Source organism: Piliocolobus tephrosceles, chromosome 1, assembly GCF_002776525.5.
Source record: "Piliocolobus tephrosceles isolate RC106 chromosome 1, ASM277652v3, whole genome shotgun sequence".
Taxonomy (NCBI): domain Eukaryota; kingdom Metazoa; phylum Chordata; class Mammalia; order Primates; family Cercopithecidae; genus Piliocolobus; species Piliocolobus tephrosceles.
Window position 1 is genome coordinate 85119774 of NC_045434.1, and position 16346 is coordinate 85136119.

General features: G+C 55.4%; 1 protein-coding gene across 1 annotated transcript in view; it reads left to right on the forward strand.

Annotated features, from left to right (window-relative positions):
- Positions 1 to 16346, forward strand: part of OBSCN (obscurin, cytoskeletal calmodulin and titin-interacting RhoGEF) — a 174429-nt gene that overhangs the window by 123969 nt on the left and 34114 nt on the right. The window contains exons 59-77 of the mRNA XM_031935294.1: positions 3455 to 3533; positions 3788 to 3912; positions 4183 to 4380; positions 5096 to 5128; positions 5399 to 5497; positions 5664 to 5882; positions 6372 to 6432; positions 6781 to 6851; positions 7573 to 7695; positions 7813 to 7952; positions 8503 to 8703; positions 8849 to 8931; positions 9420 to 9593; positions 10490 to 10649; positions 11051 to 11167; positions 11269 to 11433; positions 11645 to 11803; positions 11980 to 12157; positions 12693 to 12806. Of these exons, the coding sequence (XP_031791154.1) occupies positions 3455 to 3533; positions 3788 to 3912; positions 4183 to 4380; positions 5096 to 5128; positions 5399 to 5497; positions 5664 to 5882; positions 6372 to 6432; positions 6781 to 6851; positions 7573 to 7695; positions 7813 to 7952; positions 8503 to 8703; positions 8849 to 8931; positions 9420 to 9593; positions 10490 to 10649; positions 11051 to 11167; positions 11269 to 11433; positions 11645 to 11803; positions 11980 to 12157; positions 12693 to 12806 (2499 nt within the window). The remainder of the gene's footprint in view (positions 1 to 3454; positions 3534 to 3787; positions 3913 to 4182; positions 4381 to 5095; positions 5129 to 5398; positions 5498 to 5663; positions 5883 to 6371; positions 6433 to 6780; positions 6852 to 7572; positions 7696 to 7812; positions 7953 to 8502; positions 8704 to 8848; positions 8932 to 9419; positions 9594 to 10489; positions 10650 to 11050; positions 11168 to 11268; positions 11434 to 11644; positions 11804 to 11979; positions 12158 to 12692; positions 12807 to 16346) is intronic.

Here is a 16346-nt window from a genome sequence, read left to right on the forward strand (position 1 = left end):
TTGAAATTGGGAGGGTAAGTCCTCCAACTTCCTTCTTTTTCAAGATTGTTTTGCCTATTCTGGGTGCCTTGCATTTTCATATGAATTTTAGGATCAGCTTATCTCTTTCTTCACAAAAATTCTCTAGGTATTTTTAAAGATTTTAAAAAAAATAACTGGTTATGAGTAATTTGATTATGATGTTCTTTGGTGTACTTTTCTTCATGTTTGTTGAGGCTGGATTTTGTTGACTCTCTTAGAACTGTGGGTTTAGAGTTTTCATTAAGTTTGGAATTTCTGTGACCATTATTGCTTCAAATATTCTTTTCTTCAATTGCATATATATTAAGACATATTATTATTATTGCTTCAAATATTCTTTTCTTCATTTACCTGTATATTAAGTCACATGGAGTGTGTACAGTTCACTAATGCTCTTTTCACTTTTAAAAATTCCTGTGTCTTTCATTTTGCATAGTTTTTATTCATGCCTTTATGTCCACTGTCTTTTCTTCTGTAATATCCATCCTATGAATCTCATTCATTTTATTATTTGTCTCTATAAGTTCTACTTGAGTTTTTTAAAATATATTCTACATCTCTACTTAACCTTTTGAATGCAGTGAATACAATTTTAATACCTGTTTTCATGTCTCCTCTACCAGTTCTAACATCTGCATCAGTTCTGGGTTGGTTTCAGTTGATTATTTTCTACTTTATGGGTCATCTTTTCCTGTCTCTTGGTATGTCTGGTGATCTTTGATTGAGTGCCTGACATTGTAAACTTTACCCTGTTAGGATATTTTGTATTTCTGCCGATCTTCTTGAGCTTTGTTCTGGGATACAGTGAAGATACTTGGATGCAATTTTATTCTTTGGGGCCTAGCTTTTATGATTTCTTTGGTGGCTTCAGAGCAGTGCTCAGTCTAGGGCTAATTATTTCCCACTGCTGAGGCAAGAACTTTCCTGAGTACTCTACTCAATGCCCTTTGAGTTAGGAATTTTTCCAGTCTGACTGGTAGAACCAGGAGCTATTCCTGGTACTATTTCCCCTAATCCTTTCAGATGGGTCTTTCCTCACATGCAAATGCTAATCAGTATTCTGCTGAGTCCTTGAGGCAGGTCCTTTCTCTGTACTGCTTTCTTTTCTCCAGTACTTTGTCTGTGAACTCTAGCTGCCTTAGTCTCCCAGGACTCTGAGCTCCATCTTCTCATCTCAAGGAGTCTGCTGGGCCCTACCTCAGTTTCCCTTCCCTGAGTCTACAAATTCAAGGCAGGAAACTGGAGCAATCATAGGGCTCATCTTTGTTTCCCATGTTTAAGAAATCGCTGTCCTGGCCTGGTGCACTTTGGCTCATGACTGTAATCCCAGCATTTTGGAAGGCTTAGGCAGGAGGATCACTTGAGCCTAGAAGTTCATGACTAGCCTGGGCAACACAGTGAGACCCTGTCTCTACAAAAAAAAATACAAAAAAATTAGCCAGGCGTGGTGCTGTACATCTATAGTCTCAGCTACTTGGGAAGCTAAGGCAAGAGGATCGCTTGAGCCTGGGAGGTTGAGGCTGCAGTGAGCTATGATTACACTACTGTACTCCAGCCTGGGTGACAGAGTGAGGCTCTGTCTCAAAAAAAAAAAGAAAAGAAAAGTAGAGACATAGAATATATTTTATTTATTTATTTTTATCTCTCAAGATTTATTTTTCAGTTCTTTACTTTTTCCATTAAGTTATTGGGGTACAGGTGGTATTTGGTTACATGAGTAAGTTCTTTAGTGGTGATTGGCGAGATTTTGATGCACCCATCACCTGAGCAGTATACACTGCACCTTGTTTGTAGTCTTTCATCCCTTGCCCCCACTCCCGCACTTTCCCCCAAGTCCCCAAAGTCCATTGTATCATTCTTATGCCTTTGCATCCTCATAGCTTGGCTCCCACGTATCAGTGAGAACATATGATGTTTGGTTTTCCATTGCTGAGTTACCTCACTTAGAATGATAGTCTCCAATCTCATCCAAGTCACTGCAAATGCTGTTAATCCATTCCTTTTTATGGTTGTGTAGTATTCCATCCTATATATATATATATATACCACAGTTACTTTATCCACTCGGTTGGTTCCATGATTTTGCAGTTGTGAATTGTGCTGCTATAAACATGCGTATGCAAGTGTCTTTTTGAAATAATGACTTATTTTCCTCTGGGTAGATACCCAGTAGTGGGATTGCTGGAAGAAATGGTAGTTCTACCTTTAGTCCTTTAAGGAATCTCCACACTGTTCCATAGTGGCTGTACTAGTTTACATTCCCACCAGTAGTGTAGAAGTGTTTCCTGACCACTGCAACCACACCAACATCTACTGTTTTTTAAATTTTTAAATTATGACCATCCTTGCAGAAGTTAGGTGGTATCACATTGTGGTTTTGATTTGCATTTCCCTGATGATTAGTGATACTGAGACAGAATATATTTTAAAAACCCAAGTAGAACTTCCAGAGATAAAAAATCCAATGGATAGGATTAATAGCAGGTAGAGAAGAATATTATAAATTTATTACAGAAGAGGGCGGGCACCGTGGCTCACGCCTGTAATCCCAGCACTTTGGGAGGCCGAGGCGGGCGGATCATGAGGTCAAGAGATTGAGACCATCCTGACTAACACGGTGAAACCCCGTCTCTACTAAATATACAAAAAATTAGCTGGCGTGGTGGCAGGCGCCTGTAGTCCAGCTACTTGGGAGGCTGAGGCAATGGCGTGAACCCAGGAGGTGGAGCTTGCAGTGAGCTGAGATCGTGCCTCTGCATTCCAGCCTGGGTGACAGAGCAAGACTCCGTCTCAAAAATATACATATATATATATTACAGAAGAAAAAATACATCATTCAAGGACATGAGAGAAAGAGGATGAGGGAGGTCTCTGGGGTCCCTTCTATAAGGGCAGTAATCCCATTCATGGAAGTTCCACCCTCATCACCTAATCACCTCCCAAGGGCCCATCTCTTCATCCATAGGGGGTTAATATTTCAGCATATGGTCTTTGGGGGGCATCTCAACATTTAGTCCATTATAAAGAGGGTAAGTCCAACCTCAGTCACTCCATCTTGACTAGAAACACAAGTCCTAGCTATTTGAGGCCTGTATCTTTTCATCCCATTATTCCCTAGTAGGATGGAACTGGAAGGTTCTACCCCTATCACTGTTTCTTCTGAGGCCTCTGGATCATTCGTTATTAGTTTGTCATATCAAAGAGGCTTGTAGTTAGTTATAGGCCTTGAAGTATGGGGCTGGTAATAGCTAGGGGAGGAGAGGCTACAATGTCACTATTCCCCCTATGACTTCCTAGCTCCCAAGTCTAAGTGGCTTCCAGGCAAGGCTCTGTAGTCAGGACCTCTGAGGGCCGAGGCCATCTTGGTTCAGGAGCTTGTGCTGGGGCAAACGGGTTGGCAGGCCTTGCTCCAGTTCCCCTCTTCCTTCCCCAGTGACAAGCACAGACTATGACACTGCAGCGGATGCCACGGAGACCTCATCCTACTTCAGTGCCCAAGGCTACTTGTCCAGGTAGGAGCTGCCAGAGGTGGGCTGTGCCCCACGGACTGATGTTGCAGGGCTTCTTGAGGAGTGATGCTGCTGGGTGAGGGCAGGGCTTGGTCTGACAGCGTCCAATCCTGGAGCCTTCCTCCAAGCCCTGGCGGTCTCTGTCAGTAAACAGGGGCTTCCAACATCATCCATGCCCAAGCCCCTCAGCACCCCTCCCGCCCTGCTCCCCTCACTGCCCTACTTTATGGCTGACCCCTTTTCTGTTCTCCTGCCAGCCGGGAGCAGGAGGGAACAGAGTCCACCACTGATGAGGGCCAGCTGCCCCAGGTGGTGGAGGAACTGAGAGACCTCCAGGTGGCCCCTGGCACACGCCTGGCCAAGTTCCAGCTCAAGGTGAAAGGTGAGAAGGGAGAGGGAGTGGGGACACGGTCATGGCAGGATGGAGGCCAAGGAGCCGTGCCCCATCAGCTACAATTGAAAGGAGACCCCAGCAACAGGGTCAGGCGGTCACTCTCCCTGCTGCCTGGGTGCTGGAGGCCGACACTCCATCACTGGTGGTGTGGGGGTCTTTGAGGGACCCTCTCTCCAGGCCTTCATCTGTCTCCCATCTGGAGGACACAGTGCCCGTGGGTGGTAGCCCAGGCTGACCACTCCCCCTCCTGTGGCCCAGGCTACCCTGCTCCCAGATTATACTGGTTCAAAGATGGCCAGCCCCTGACCGCATCTGCCCACATCCGCATGACTGACAAAAAGACCCTGCATACCCTGGAGATCATCTCAGTCACTCGGGAGGACTCTGGCCAGTATGCGGCCTACATCAGCAATGCCATGGGTGCCGCCTACTCATCTGCCCGGCTGCTGGTCCGAGGTGGGTGCTCCGAGGGGCCGGGCAGAGACTTGGGCCCTGGGCAGCATCCTGGGCAGGGCTGACATCCCCTGCACACCTTGCCATATCAGGCCCTCAGTGGGAGTCACTGGTACAAAGTGGCACAGGTGGCCAGAAGTTGGCCCTTCAGGGAGCGGGTGTGCAGCCCTCTGTCCTGACTGATGGGCAGGCTGGAGGTTGAAGTTGACCCAAGAAAGTGGGTAAACACTGAGGCTCTAGGTAAATCCAGGCACAGCCAGAGCCGGTGTAGCTTGGGACTAGAGGACCCTACTTCCTTATTGTTCAAAAAGTTCTGAGCACTGAGAGTTTATTCCAAGTTTCACCCAAACCCGTCCCGCCACTGCTGCAGCTTTCCCCAGCGTCCCCAGGTGTGAGTCCTCTGCTGCTCTGGGCAGCATTATTTGGTTGTATGCTGGTTCCAGTGTGGGGCCACAGAGTCCGTGGCAGGGTGAGGGTGGGTGGTGGGGCATTGGGTCTGGTCCATGCGGCCTGTTGCCTCTGTCACCAGAGTGTGTAAGTTGCAGGGCTCCATGGCCCAGGTTTCAGGCAGGGGTTAGGACGTTTGCTTAGGGAGCAGCGCTGCCCTTGGGTTCCCTCACTGCAGGGGGTAGAACTGCTGGGCTCCTGCACAGCGCTGGGTAGGAGCCACGGCGGGGACCTGTGTGTGCTGGGTGTCTGACTCTAGTGCCTCTTTCAGGCCCCGATGAGCCAGAAGAGAAGCCTGCATCAGGTGAGGCGGCCCCAGACAGTCAGGGAGAGGCCAGGTGGCCATGGGTGCCGAGGGCCTGACCCTAGGGCTGGCCGCAGTGGAGGTGTGGGTGGCCATAGGCTGGCTCAGGGAGGGCGCACCTAGGAGACAACCCGGCCGAGGGGACAGCGTGGTGCTGTCCAGGTGTTGGCTGTGGAGAGCCACCTGGGGGCCTGCAGACACCATCGGGGGCCAGGAGGCAGGCAGTGGGGGCTGTGCCAAGGTCTCTGCCAGCCACCCTGTGCCCCCTAGATGTGCATGAGCAGCTGGTGCCACCCCGAATGCTGGAGAGGTTCACCCCCAAGAAAGTGAAGAAAGGCTCCAGCATCACCTTCTCCGTGAAGGTAGAAGGTAAGGCATTTCCTGTCCCCTGCTGTGGAAGGATCACCCCTGGGGGATGGGACAGAGGTGCCCCCTCCCCACTCAGATCATCCTGAGGGAGGGCCACAGGCAGGGCTCCACCTCCAGAGGCCCGGCTCCTGGCGGGGTGCACTCAGCACCTCCTACCCGCCCCTAGGACGCCCGGCGCCCACCGTGCACTGGCTCAGGGAGGAGGCTGAGAGGGGTGTCCTGTGGATTGGCCCTGACACGCCAGGCTACACCATGGCCAGCTCTGCACAGCAGCACAGCCTGGTCCTGCTGGACGTGGGCCGGCAGCACCAGGGCACCTACACGTGCATCGCCAGCAACGCTGCCGGCCAGGCCCTCTGCTCTGCCAGCCTGCGCGTCTCGGGCCGTGAGTGGGGGGCGGGGAGGTGGAGGGCTGGGACATGGGAGGTGGGCACTGGGTAGCTTTGGAGTCTCCTTGGGGCACACTGCCCATCACCACCATCTGGGCTGGGACCCTGTGCGACCCCCTCCTTCCTCTTCTCATTCTTTGACAGCACCAGGGAGACCCCAAGATGGGTCAGGCCCTGGTGGTGCTGGTGGTTTTGAGCCTCAGAGTCCCCTCTGGGCCCAGGCCCCGGGGGTTCTGCACCGCCGGCTCCAGGGACTTTTCCTGAAGCCCCCTGCATCTTGGGCCTTGCTCAGCCCCTCTGAGGACAGGAGAACCCCTGTTCTCCTCCCATCACTGTTGGGGTGACCACAGGCCAAGAGTGGGATGGGGAGGTGAGCTTGGGCATAGCCCTTGCTCAGGGCTTCGGAGGGACCCAGTCCAGATCTGGAATCAGACATGCCGGGGTTGGGAGCACCGTCCTGATGGCTTGCCCGGTCCTCCTGACAGTGTCTAAGGTGGAGGAGCAGGAGAAAGTGAAGGAAGCACTGATTTCCACTTTCCTGCAGGGGTAAGTGAGGGTTGCCCCTGGAGGCTGTTCCGGTCAGGGCCAGGGAGGATGCTCTAGGAGTGGGGGATGGGACGGCGCTGACCCTGGGGAGAACACCTGTCCCAGAGTGTGTCCTGGCTCTGCCCCACGCAGGCCGTGTGGTTTGGGCCAGCTCTCTTCCTTCTCTGCACCTCAGTTTCCCCATTGTAAAGTGAGGGCTTCTGTTGGGCCTCTCTGGTATGGAGCCCCTTTCTCTAGTATCTTGGTCTGTTGTCCCCAGACCCTCTTTTTGTCAGGAGCTTCTGCATAAGGACAGAGGGTGGCGGGGTCCAGCCCAGGCCTCTCAGGACACCCCCTTTGCCCGTTTAGGACCACACAAGCCGTCTCAGCACAGGGGTTGGAAACTGCGAGTTTTGCTGACCTTAGTGGGCAGAGGAAAGGTACAGTCAGGGTGGGTGCATGCCTGTGAGGGGCCAGGGTGGCTGATCCCCTGATGCTGGGATCAAAGAGGAGGCTGCCCGGGGGTGGCTTCAGGCCTCAGAGGCCCCTCCTGAGCAGCACAGCACTGAGACACCTGCTCACACAGCCAGGACCGACCCATGGCTGGACTTCAGGCTTGATTAGTGTCGGAACCATGTCTGATCCCCATGGATCTGGGAGCCTGCGGGGTCCCTGGGCCAGCCCTGGGCACAGAGCTCACATCCAGCGGGCTGTGTAGATACCAGGGTCTGGGTAGAACTCCTAGGTGCTGGGCACTGAGAACAGAGGCAACACAGCCCCGCTTTGGACCCATGGCCCCTTCTGCAGCCTGATGCCCAAGTCTGGCCTCTGCTGACTCTGTCCCCAATGCCCCTCATCCACTGTCCACTCTCAGTCCCCACTGTGCCCTCTGTCTCTGGACATTCTCAGCCCCCTGGTCATGCCTCGGCTTGGCACTAACGAGCCAGAGTGACTCCTCATCCTGGCCAGTTGCCACCGGCCTCCCGCCCTGCTGGCCACTGAGTCTCATCATCTCCCTGCTAGACATCAGCACCATGTGGGGGAGGCTTGGCTGTTTGTTCACCATTGGCTCCCAGGGCCCAAGATGGGCCTACAGCATGGGGTGCTTGGTACACATCTGAGGGGCATGCAGCAACCTGAGCAGAGTGTTTGTATCCCCAGGAGAGCCTCTGGCTGCCAAGGAGGCCCTCAGACACCTGTCCCTTGCTGAGGTGGGCACAGAGGAGTTGCTGCAGAAACTGACCTCCCAGATCACTGAGATGGTATCGGCCAAGATCACGCAGGGTGAGGGGCAGTGGCCCATGTCCCAGGGTCACTGGGATGTGTCCGGGGTGTTTGCCCTTCCCCTGAGCCCTGGAGAGCCAGAGGCAGGCCAGGGTGTCATGATCCTTACACCCCCAGCCAAGCTGCAGGTGCCTGGAGGTGACAGCGATGATGACTCCAAGACACCATCTGCATCCCCTCGCCACGGCCGATCACGGCCATCCTCCAGCATCCAGGAGTCTTCCTCAGAGTCAGAGGATGGCGACGCCCGAGGCGAGGTGGGCAGCTGGAATCCTCTGGGAGCAGGGCAGGGAAAGGCCCTGACCTTCCTGAAGAGAAGGTGAAGGGTGGAGAGGGGCTCAGGAGGCAGGACTCCCGTGGGACTTTAGGGAGGTGGGACCCCAGCAAGTTGCAGGAACTGGTGAGAACAGGATCTTCTCCACACAATGTCCTGCGGAGATTTGCCTTCCTGGAGAGCCATTTGTTTGGTTCATTCATTCACTCCTTCATTCCTTCAAAGGAGAATGTGTCTCAGACCTCCAGTATACCAGGCACCCTGTTAGGGCTTGGGGTGGGTGTGGAGACGGGGAGAAGGTAAGCAAGTAACTGAGTGTAGGCAGTCCAGGCCTGGAGACCCCAGGGCTGTGGTGACCTCTAGGGTTGGGGGTGGGGCAGGGGAAGTCTCTCACATTCCTGCTGTTCTGCGTGGGACAGGAACCAGGCGTGTGCATGCTGACTGGGGATCCCTGCCCTGTGGCTTGGGATCTCGGCAGGCCCAGCTGGCACCTCCTGGGTCTCACCACTTTAGCACCCCCACCCCCCTCTCAGATCTTTGACATCTACGTGGTCACCGCCGATTACCTGCCCCTGGGAGCTGAGCAGGATGCCATCGCACTGCGGGAAGGCCAGTATGTGGAGGTTCTGGATGCAGCCCACCCACTGCGCTGGCTCGTCCGCACCAAGCCCACCAAGTCTAGCCCCTCACGGCAGGGCTGGGTGTCACCAGCCTACCTGGACAGGAGGCTCAAGGTACCTGAATGGCTAGGCAGGAGGTGTCCTTGGGGTCCTGGGGGCCCCTAGGAGGGGCGTCCCAATTTGAGGGGGCGAGAGCCCAATCCACACAGGGCAGGGCCAGAGTTCAGCACCCCGACCAAATACTCCTGTCCCTCACCAGCTGTCACCTGAGTGGGGGCCTGCTGAGGCCCCTGAGTTCCCCGGGGAGGCCGTGTCTGAAGATGAATACAAGTCAAGGCTGAGGTGAGTGGCTGCTGGGCCGGAGGTGGTGGCACTGGCATCCCACCGACTGGACAGTCTCCCAAAGGAGCTGGCCGCTTGCCCTGGCTCTGGGTCCAGGCCCTAACCCTGGAGGTCTTGGGGTCATGGCCATGCTGATTCCTCTGCAGGGGCCTCTGAAACAGTGCTCCTGTGTGAGCCTGTCAGGGACAGGTAGGGGCCAAGGACAGCAGAGCAGGCCCAGAGCTGCCTGGGTTCCCACAGCTGCCCTCCCAGTCTTGCACTGGCAGGACCCATCTGGGTTGCTTCCTGGTGTTGGGACTGGCTTCCTGGTGTTGTCCGAGAGGGAGCCTCTCTCCACCTGCTCTCCCACTTCCTGTGAGCAGGCGACAGGCTGCGCAGCAGGAGGAGTTCCCATTTAGCATCTGAGGGATCGGGAGCCTCGTGGCCCGCAGTCCCTGCATGGGAAGCAGGAACTCCGTGGTCCCTTATGGCGGCCCCCTCCCGCCCAGCTCTGTGATCCAGGAGCTACTGAGTTCTGAGCAGGCCTTCGTGGAGGAGCTGCAGTTCCTGCAGAGCCACCACCTACAGTACCTGGAGCACTGCCCCCACGTGCCCGCAGCTGTGGCCAGCCAGAAGGCAGTCATCTTCCGCAATGTGCGGGACATCAGCCTCTTTCACAGCAGGTGGGTGGGTGGGGCCACACACACACACACACACACCCATGCATAGACGCACTGTAGGGCCAGGCCTCCTGCAGGTGGGTTGGAGCCAAGGAGGGAGAGAACCTGTACTGACTTGATTTATCCCTCAGCGCACCTCCCGTCAGAAACCCAGACATGTGTACCTGGCTTACTCGTGGGAAGCCCTGCGGTGCACCAACAGCTAACTGGCATGTGCACAAGCCCATGTGCATGCACACCCTCACACGTGTGCACACATGAACACATACATGTGTACAGGTGTAGCCTTTAACAGCATATACCCATGTGCATGGCACATGTGCACATCTGTAAATGCACACACGTGCACACAGTACACACATACACCCATATACATGTGTACATCCCCTGTGTGCCCACAGTGCGTACCTATAGACATGTGCATACACATATATGCCTGTGTGCATGTATACATGTTACACACATGGACACACATATGTATGTCTCCACACTATTTTTGCACACCTATGCATGTGCACTTCACACATGTGCACACCCAGCATGTACATGCCCACCCTTTCATCTGAGTACTTGAATACATGCACACATGCATATAACACACAGCATCTCCTTCCCCCACCACCTGCCTGTGTATGCAGCCACATGTGCTCGTACACATTTACATACCTCCACAAATGTGCATGCCCACATACATGTACACATGTAATATTCATAAGAGCTTTCATACACGGCACACAAGCACTTCTTTGCATGTCCACACATGTCTGCATGCATACTCTCACAAACTCCAGGAGCCACAGGCCCCAGCCCTTGTGCAGGGCCAGCTTCCTCCCAGAGGTGAGGGCTCAGGGCCAGGCTATGGAGCTCAGGCTGAGTCCTGATGCCATCCCCCTTCACAGCAGCTTCCTGCAGGAGCTGCAGCAATGTGACACGGACGACGACGTGGCCATGTGCTTCATCAAGAACCAGGCAGCCTTTGAGCAGTACCTGGAGTTCCTGGTGGGGCGCGTGCAGGCTGAGTCGGTGGTCGTCAGCACGGCCATCCAGGAGTTCTACAAGGTGCCCATGCCTGAGCTCATGGACTCCTGAACCTCAGTGCCTGCCCTTGGCTCCCTCTGAAGGCTCACTGAGCCCAGGCATCCTCCAAGGTTCATCCTGGCCTGCCCACATCAGAACCTGTGTTCATCCCCGACCTTGCCACTGCCCACAGCCTCCCTGCGGCCCCCTTGGGCCTCAGTTCAGAAATGCGGGTGGAGCTCCTTCTGCAGCCCCATGCTCCTGGGCAGGCCATTTCAGCAGCCCAAGTCCTGTGCTTGTCACCTGTCAGTAGGTGATGACAGCTGTCACCTGGGGTGCAGTTTGTGTGTGCACCCTGGGGACCCACCCTCCAGCTCTCAGGGACACAGCCATCAGGGGGCCTTGCATTCCTGCCCTAAAACCCACCCTTGTGGTTCCCACAGAAATATGCGGAGGAGGCCCTGTCGGCAGGGGACCCCTCTCAGCCCCCACCGCCACCTCTACAACACTACCTGGAGCAGCCGGTGGAGCGGGTGCAGCGATACCAGGCCTTGCTGAAGGTGGGCACCACCTCCCCTGCCCCACCTCCTCTGCCCAGGCTGGGTCTTTTGGGGTCCAGCCTGTGGAGCAGTCCGAACCCTGACCTTCGTCCCGGCCCCAGGAGCTGATCCGCAACAAGGCGCGGAACAGACAGAACTGCGCGCTGCTGGAGCAGGCCTATGCCGTGGTGTCTGCCCTGCCGCAGCGCGCCGAGAACCAGCTGCACGTGTCCCTCATGGAGAAGTACCCGGGCACCCTGGAGGCCCTGGGCGAGCCCATCCGCCAGGTTGGGGAGGGGCACCTCACACGCCGGGGCCGGGAGATGCGTGTGAGGTGGTAGGATATTGGGGTGTTGGGGGCTTGCATCTGGGGCTGCCAGGAAGTAGGGGTGCGTGCATGAGTTGGGCAGGGCACTGGGTACTTGGGTGGCTGTGGGGTCTGCACCTCTGGGCAGTCTGGCCCAACACAGGCTGACCGCAGTCCACACCCTCCCCCAGGGCCACTTCATCGTGTGGGAGGGTGCGCCAGGGGCCCGAATGCCCTGGAAGGGCCACAACCGTCACGTGTTCCTCTTCCGCAACCACCTGGTAATCTGCAAGCCCCGGCGAGACTCCCGCACCGATACCTTCAGCTACGTGTTCCGGAACATGATGAAGGTATGTGGGCTCCGGGCTGCTGGGCGGGGCTCCCTGTCCCTCAGCTCCGGGGTGGATGCCGGTGGCCACGCCTGCAGCCGCTGGTCCAGGGTGGCCTGAATGTTTCCTCATCGAGTCGCACATCTGTTGAGGATGGTCAGCCCCATCCCTGTGCTGACACCCTCCCCTACCCACAGCTGAGCAGCATCGACCTGAATGACCAGGTGGAGGGGGATGACCGTGCCTTTGAGGTGTGGCAGGAGCGGGAGGACTCGGTGCGCAAGTACCTGCTGCAGGCACGGACAGCCATTATCAAGAATTCGTGGGTGAAGGAGATCTGTGGCATCCAGCAGCGTCTGGCCCTGCCTGTGTGGCGTGAGTGTCCACCTCCCTGGGGGCCCAGGTGGCTGAGCTGGGATGGGGCACCCAAGCCTGTTCCTGCAGCCGCACAGGTCCCTACCTGGGTGGGTGTGGGGGTGGGCTCGTTCCTAGGACAGACGGCTCAACCAGCCTGTGGCATGTGACGACTACAGCCTCATGGGGAGCCCCTGGGCTGGGTGTTGATTGGCCCTGACCCAAGGTCGGGGATACCATGGGGGCCCCAAGCTCAAGGCACCCACCCAGATCACGTCAGGGGCTGTGAAGGGTCTGGCAGCCCAGGGTCTGCTTCCTCAACCAGAACAGAATCTTCCCCGGAGCCCCCACTGCTCTCTGTTTAACACACGCCTGCCTCACTCACCTGACTCTGGATGGGGACCTTGGATGAGGGATGACAGGGGACAGTCCCCATAGTGGCCACACCATCGGATGTGGGGCTCGTGGTGCAGGGCAGGTGACCTGCCAGGTGCACCTGGGGGTGCTGCAGCCCAGTGTCCCCCCACAGAGCACTCAGGGCCATGTGTGTCCTCAGGGCCCCCAGACTTTGAAGAGGAGCTGGCCGACTGCACAGCCGAGCTGGGTGAGACAGTCAAGCTGGCCTGCCGCGTAACGGGCACACCCAAGCCTGTCATCAGCTGGTACAAAGGTAAACCCCGGGGCCAGGGGCTGTGGCCTTCCTGTCCAAGATGCTGGCCCTGCAACAGGAAAGAGCCTCCCAAGAGAAACAGGCTGTGAGGGCTGGGGACCCAGTATGGGATTTGGCCGGGAGTCTGGGGCATGAAGGACAGGCCTTATATGTTCACTTGCCACCTGCCTTCCAAATCAAAGGCAGCATGGCTGGGGACACGGAGATGCCGAGACGTGAAGAGGAGGGAGTTCAGTGGGGGGACTCGGCTCTGCAAAGCTGCTAGTCACATAGTCAGGGCTGATTGCGGCCAATGGGCCCAGGTTAAAGCAGCTACTGGGAGAGCCACCTAGGGAAAGGTCCAGGTGGCACTAGGCATGAACTTCCAGTTGTCCCCTACCGGGGGCATCATTTCTCCCAGTGACAGCATGTGATGACATGCACAGGGTGATGCCAACCAGGTGCTTCCCTGGCCATTGTGTCCAGGGTTTTGCAGGCTCAGCCATGGAATCGTGGCTCACTGCTCTGTGGTGGGCCTTGGGCTCCAGCCCTTCTGGAAGCCAAGCTGATGCTGTATGGCCCAGGGACCCCCAGGAATCTCAGAAATCTCACGGTCAGCATAGATGATCCCATGTGGCCCAGGGATCCCAAGGAGAACAGATGCTTTTACCAGGCAGGATATCCCAAGGGCCTGAGATCACCTCCCAGGAACTGGGGACCTCTCCCTGGGGAGCATTGATCCTCCCCTGTGCTGGAGCCACGTCGGGTTTGAGCAGCAGAGGGACACAGTTTGGCTCTGTCATCTGTCTCCTTGCCTGTAATGCCAGGAACCTGCTGGGGAGGGCCAAGAGGGGACCTGGGACACCAGCCTGGGAGTCACCGTGCTGGAGCTGGGGACCCGGGCTCAGGGATGGCTGTGGATTCCAGGGGCGTGTTGAAGGCTGAGCTGGCCTGATTTGCTGATAGGGTGGCTGGCTATGTGGAAAGAGCTTGGCATCCAGATGTGCACACAGTTGGGGCTGGACATCCACCAGGGTGGTTCTGTTTGCAAAGGTAGAAGGCTGGGGAGAGGCACGGTGGTGTGCAGACAGGGCTGGGTGGGAGGAAGAAGCACCAGGCCTGGGAGGACTCTGCAGAGTTGAGGTGCCTGCAGTGATGCTGGCAGAGGGGCCGAGGGGTGGTTGGAGAAGTACAAGTAAGGCTCAGAAGAGGGATGTGGCCGGAGGCGATGAATGGGACGTTGTCAGCTCACAGAGCGTCTGACCTGCCAGTCGATGCAGACGCAGAGTGCATGTGGAGGGGGTGAGGCCCAAGCACCCAGGCTTGAGAGCCCCCACTTCCAGAATCTGCAGAAATGAGGGGACGCGAACCCAGGGGAAGGAGCAGCCAGGGAAGTGGGGGCCCAGGAAGCCAGCCAGGGAGAGGCCAACGGGGAGTGGGCAGGGGCATCCAGGGCTGCCAGGGTCCCCAGAACTGTGGAACCTCCCATTCTACCCTTCACACACGTGCAAGTCAGCCTGTCACAGTTTACACACATACACATTACACACACTTGTACACACACGTACATAGAGACACAGAGATGCATGCTACACACTCATTCATATGTACATATACACCACATATATATGCATTACACACACATATACATTAACACTATATGTGTAATATACATAGATGTATACCACACATACAGATACTACACATACATGCATAGTATACAATACATATACACAAATACATACCGTACACATGAATATGTACATAGATACACATTATACAGGTACACATACATGCACACACACCACATGCACATGCATCATGCACAAGTGCACACTACATGTACCTATACAACTACATATATACACAGATACATGCAAACATGCACTATACACATACACAGATACATGCACATTACACACACAAGTACATACTTTACATATGCACACACACTACACAGCTACACGTACATGTGTGTACACACTGTACACATATATAAATATACATATTAGAGACCACACAGATGTGCACACATAGATAATACTGCACACATACACATATATACACAGCCACATACCATACACAATACACATGCACAGATACATGCAACACACGTGCATGCTGCACACATAGACACCACACATTTATATTCATAAATACTACACACTCGTCTGCATGCATACGTACACAGTACACATATATACACATAGATCCACCATACACATAGGTACACACAGGCATATGTAGTACACACATATCTGCATGTAAACATGCACAAATGCTACATATACACATATATATATGTATAGTTATTTGCACACACACAGAAGACACAAGATGTCCAAGACAGAAATGATTCATTACTCAACATGAGGCAGCAGCCAGAACAGGCTCTTGCCACAGCTCTCAGGGGTAGTGTGGGAGAAACCTGCACATGCATGTGCTGTACCATGGATTTCAGGGGCTGCATCTCATCACCTTGGGTGTCTCCAGGGAGGGAGGCATCTCTGCTCCACTGTCCTGGAATGTCTCCTTGTGTGAGCACTGCTGTCTGGAGCATCTGGGCTGCAGGAGCTGGCCAACTGTGGGGCATTGTGCCCCAAGAGACCCAGCTCCACCCTATTTCCACAGGCTCCAGCCCCTCGGGGATTTTCCCACACTTGTGCCCAGCCCTCAGCCATCCTGGCTAATCTGACTGACGCTGGCTGGTATGCCGTCCTTCCAGTCTAACTCAGGTTGCATTTAATCAAGCCTCTCAGCAGGGGAGATGCCAACCTGTGGGACTACCCTGGACCACCCCAAGACACCAGCCACCACGTGTGTGGCTCCCACACAGGAAGTCTTGAGAACACAGTTATTGTTTACAATTTGGGGACTCCTAGGAAGGCACATATCAGTACTGATTGATGGTACCTCCCAGATGACCCCCCAGGGGGTCACCTGGGCTGTCAGGTTAACCTCATCTGGCCTGGCTGACCGGCCTCCAAGCCCCCAGTTCAGTCCTTATAACCTAGTGCTGTCCTGGTGTTGCAGACACCATCCAGGCACTCAGCCCTTCCTGTTCTCACTGTCCACAGCAGCTGGGCCCGCGGGTCTGCCTATGATTGAGGACGGGGCTTGAGAGGAAGGACTCCAGGGAGTTTTGCCTGGGTGTGTTGGGAGGGGCCATCCCGGTGTCCACTGGTGAGAGCTGATGAACACAGTGGCTTGGAGGGCTGCCCTGGGATACTTCTGGAGGAAGGCTCGGATGGGTCGTTAACGCCTGCTCCCTGGGGTCTTAGGAGCTTCCCTCCTGCCACCCGTCCAGACCTCTCCTCCGGGAGGTTAGGTTCAAGAGGAACAAAATCTTTTTTATCAAAGCCTGCCAGAAGCCAGTTGAATGCCCTGAGCCCCGCTCCCTTTGGACCAGGCTGCCACCGAGGGTTGGTCATGGCAGAGCCTGGGTTTCCCTGTGGATGGAGGCCCTCCCCTTTCCCTTGCTTCCTAACCACCAGTAGGCAGCTTGCACGAGAGAGCTCCTCTCTGGGGACAGCTGCCCTTGGTGACTGGACTGCCTTCCAA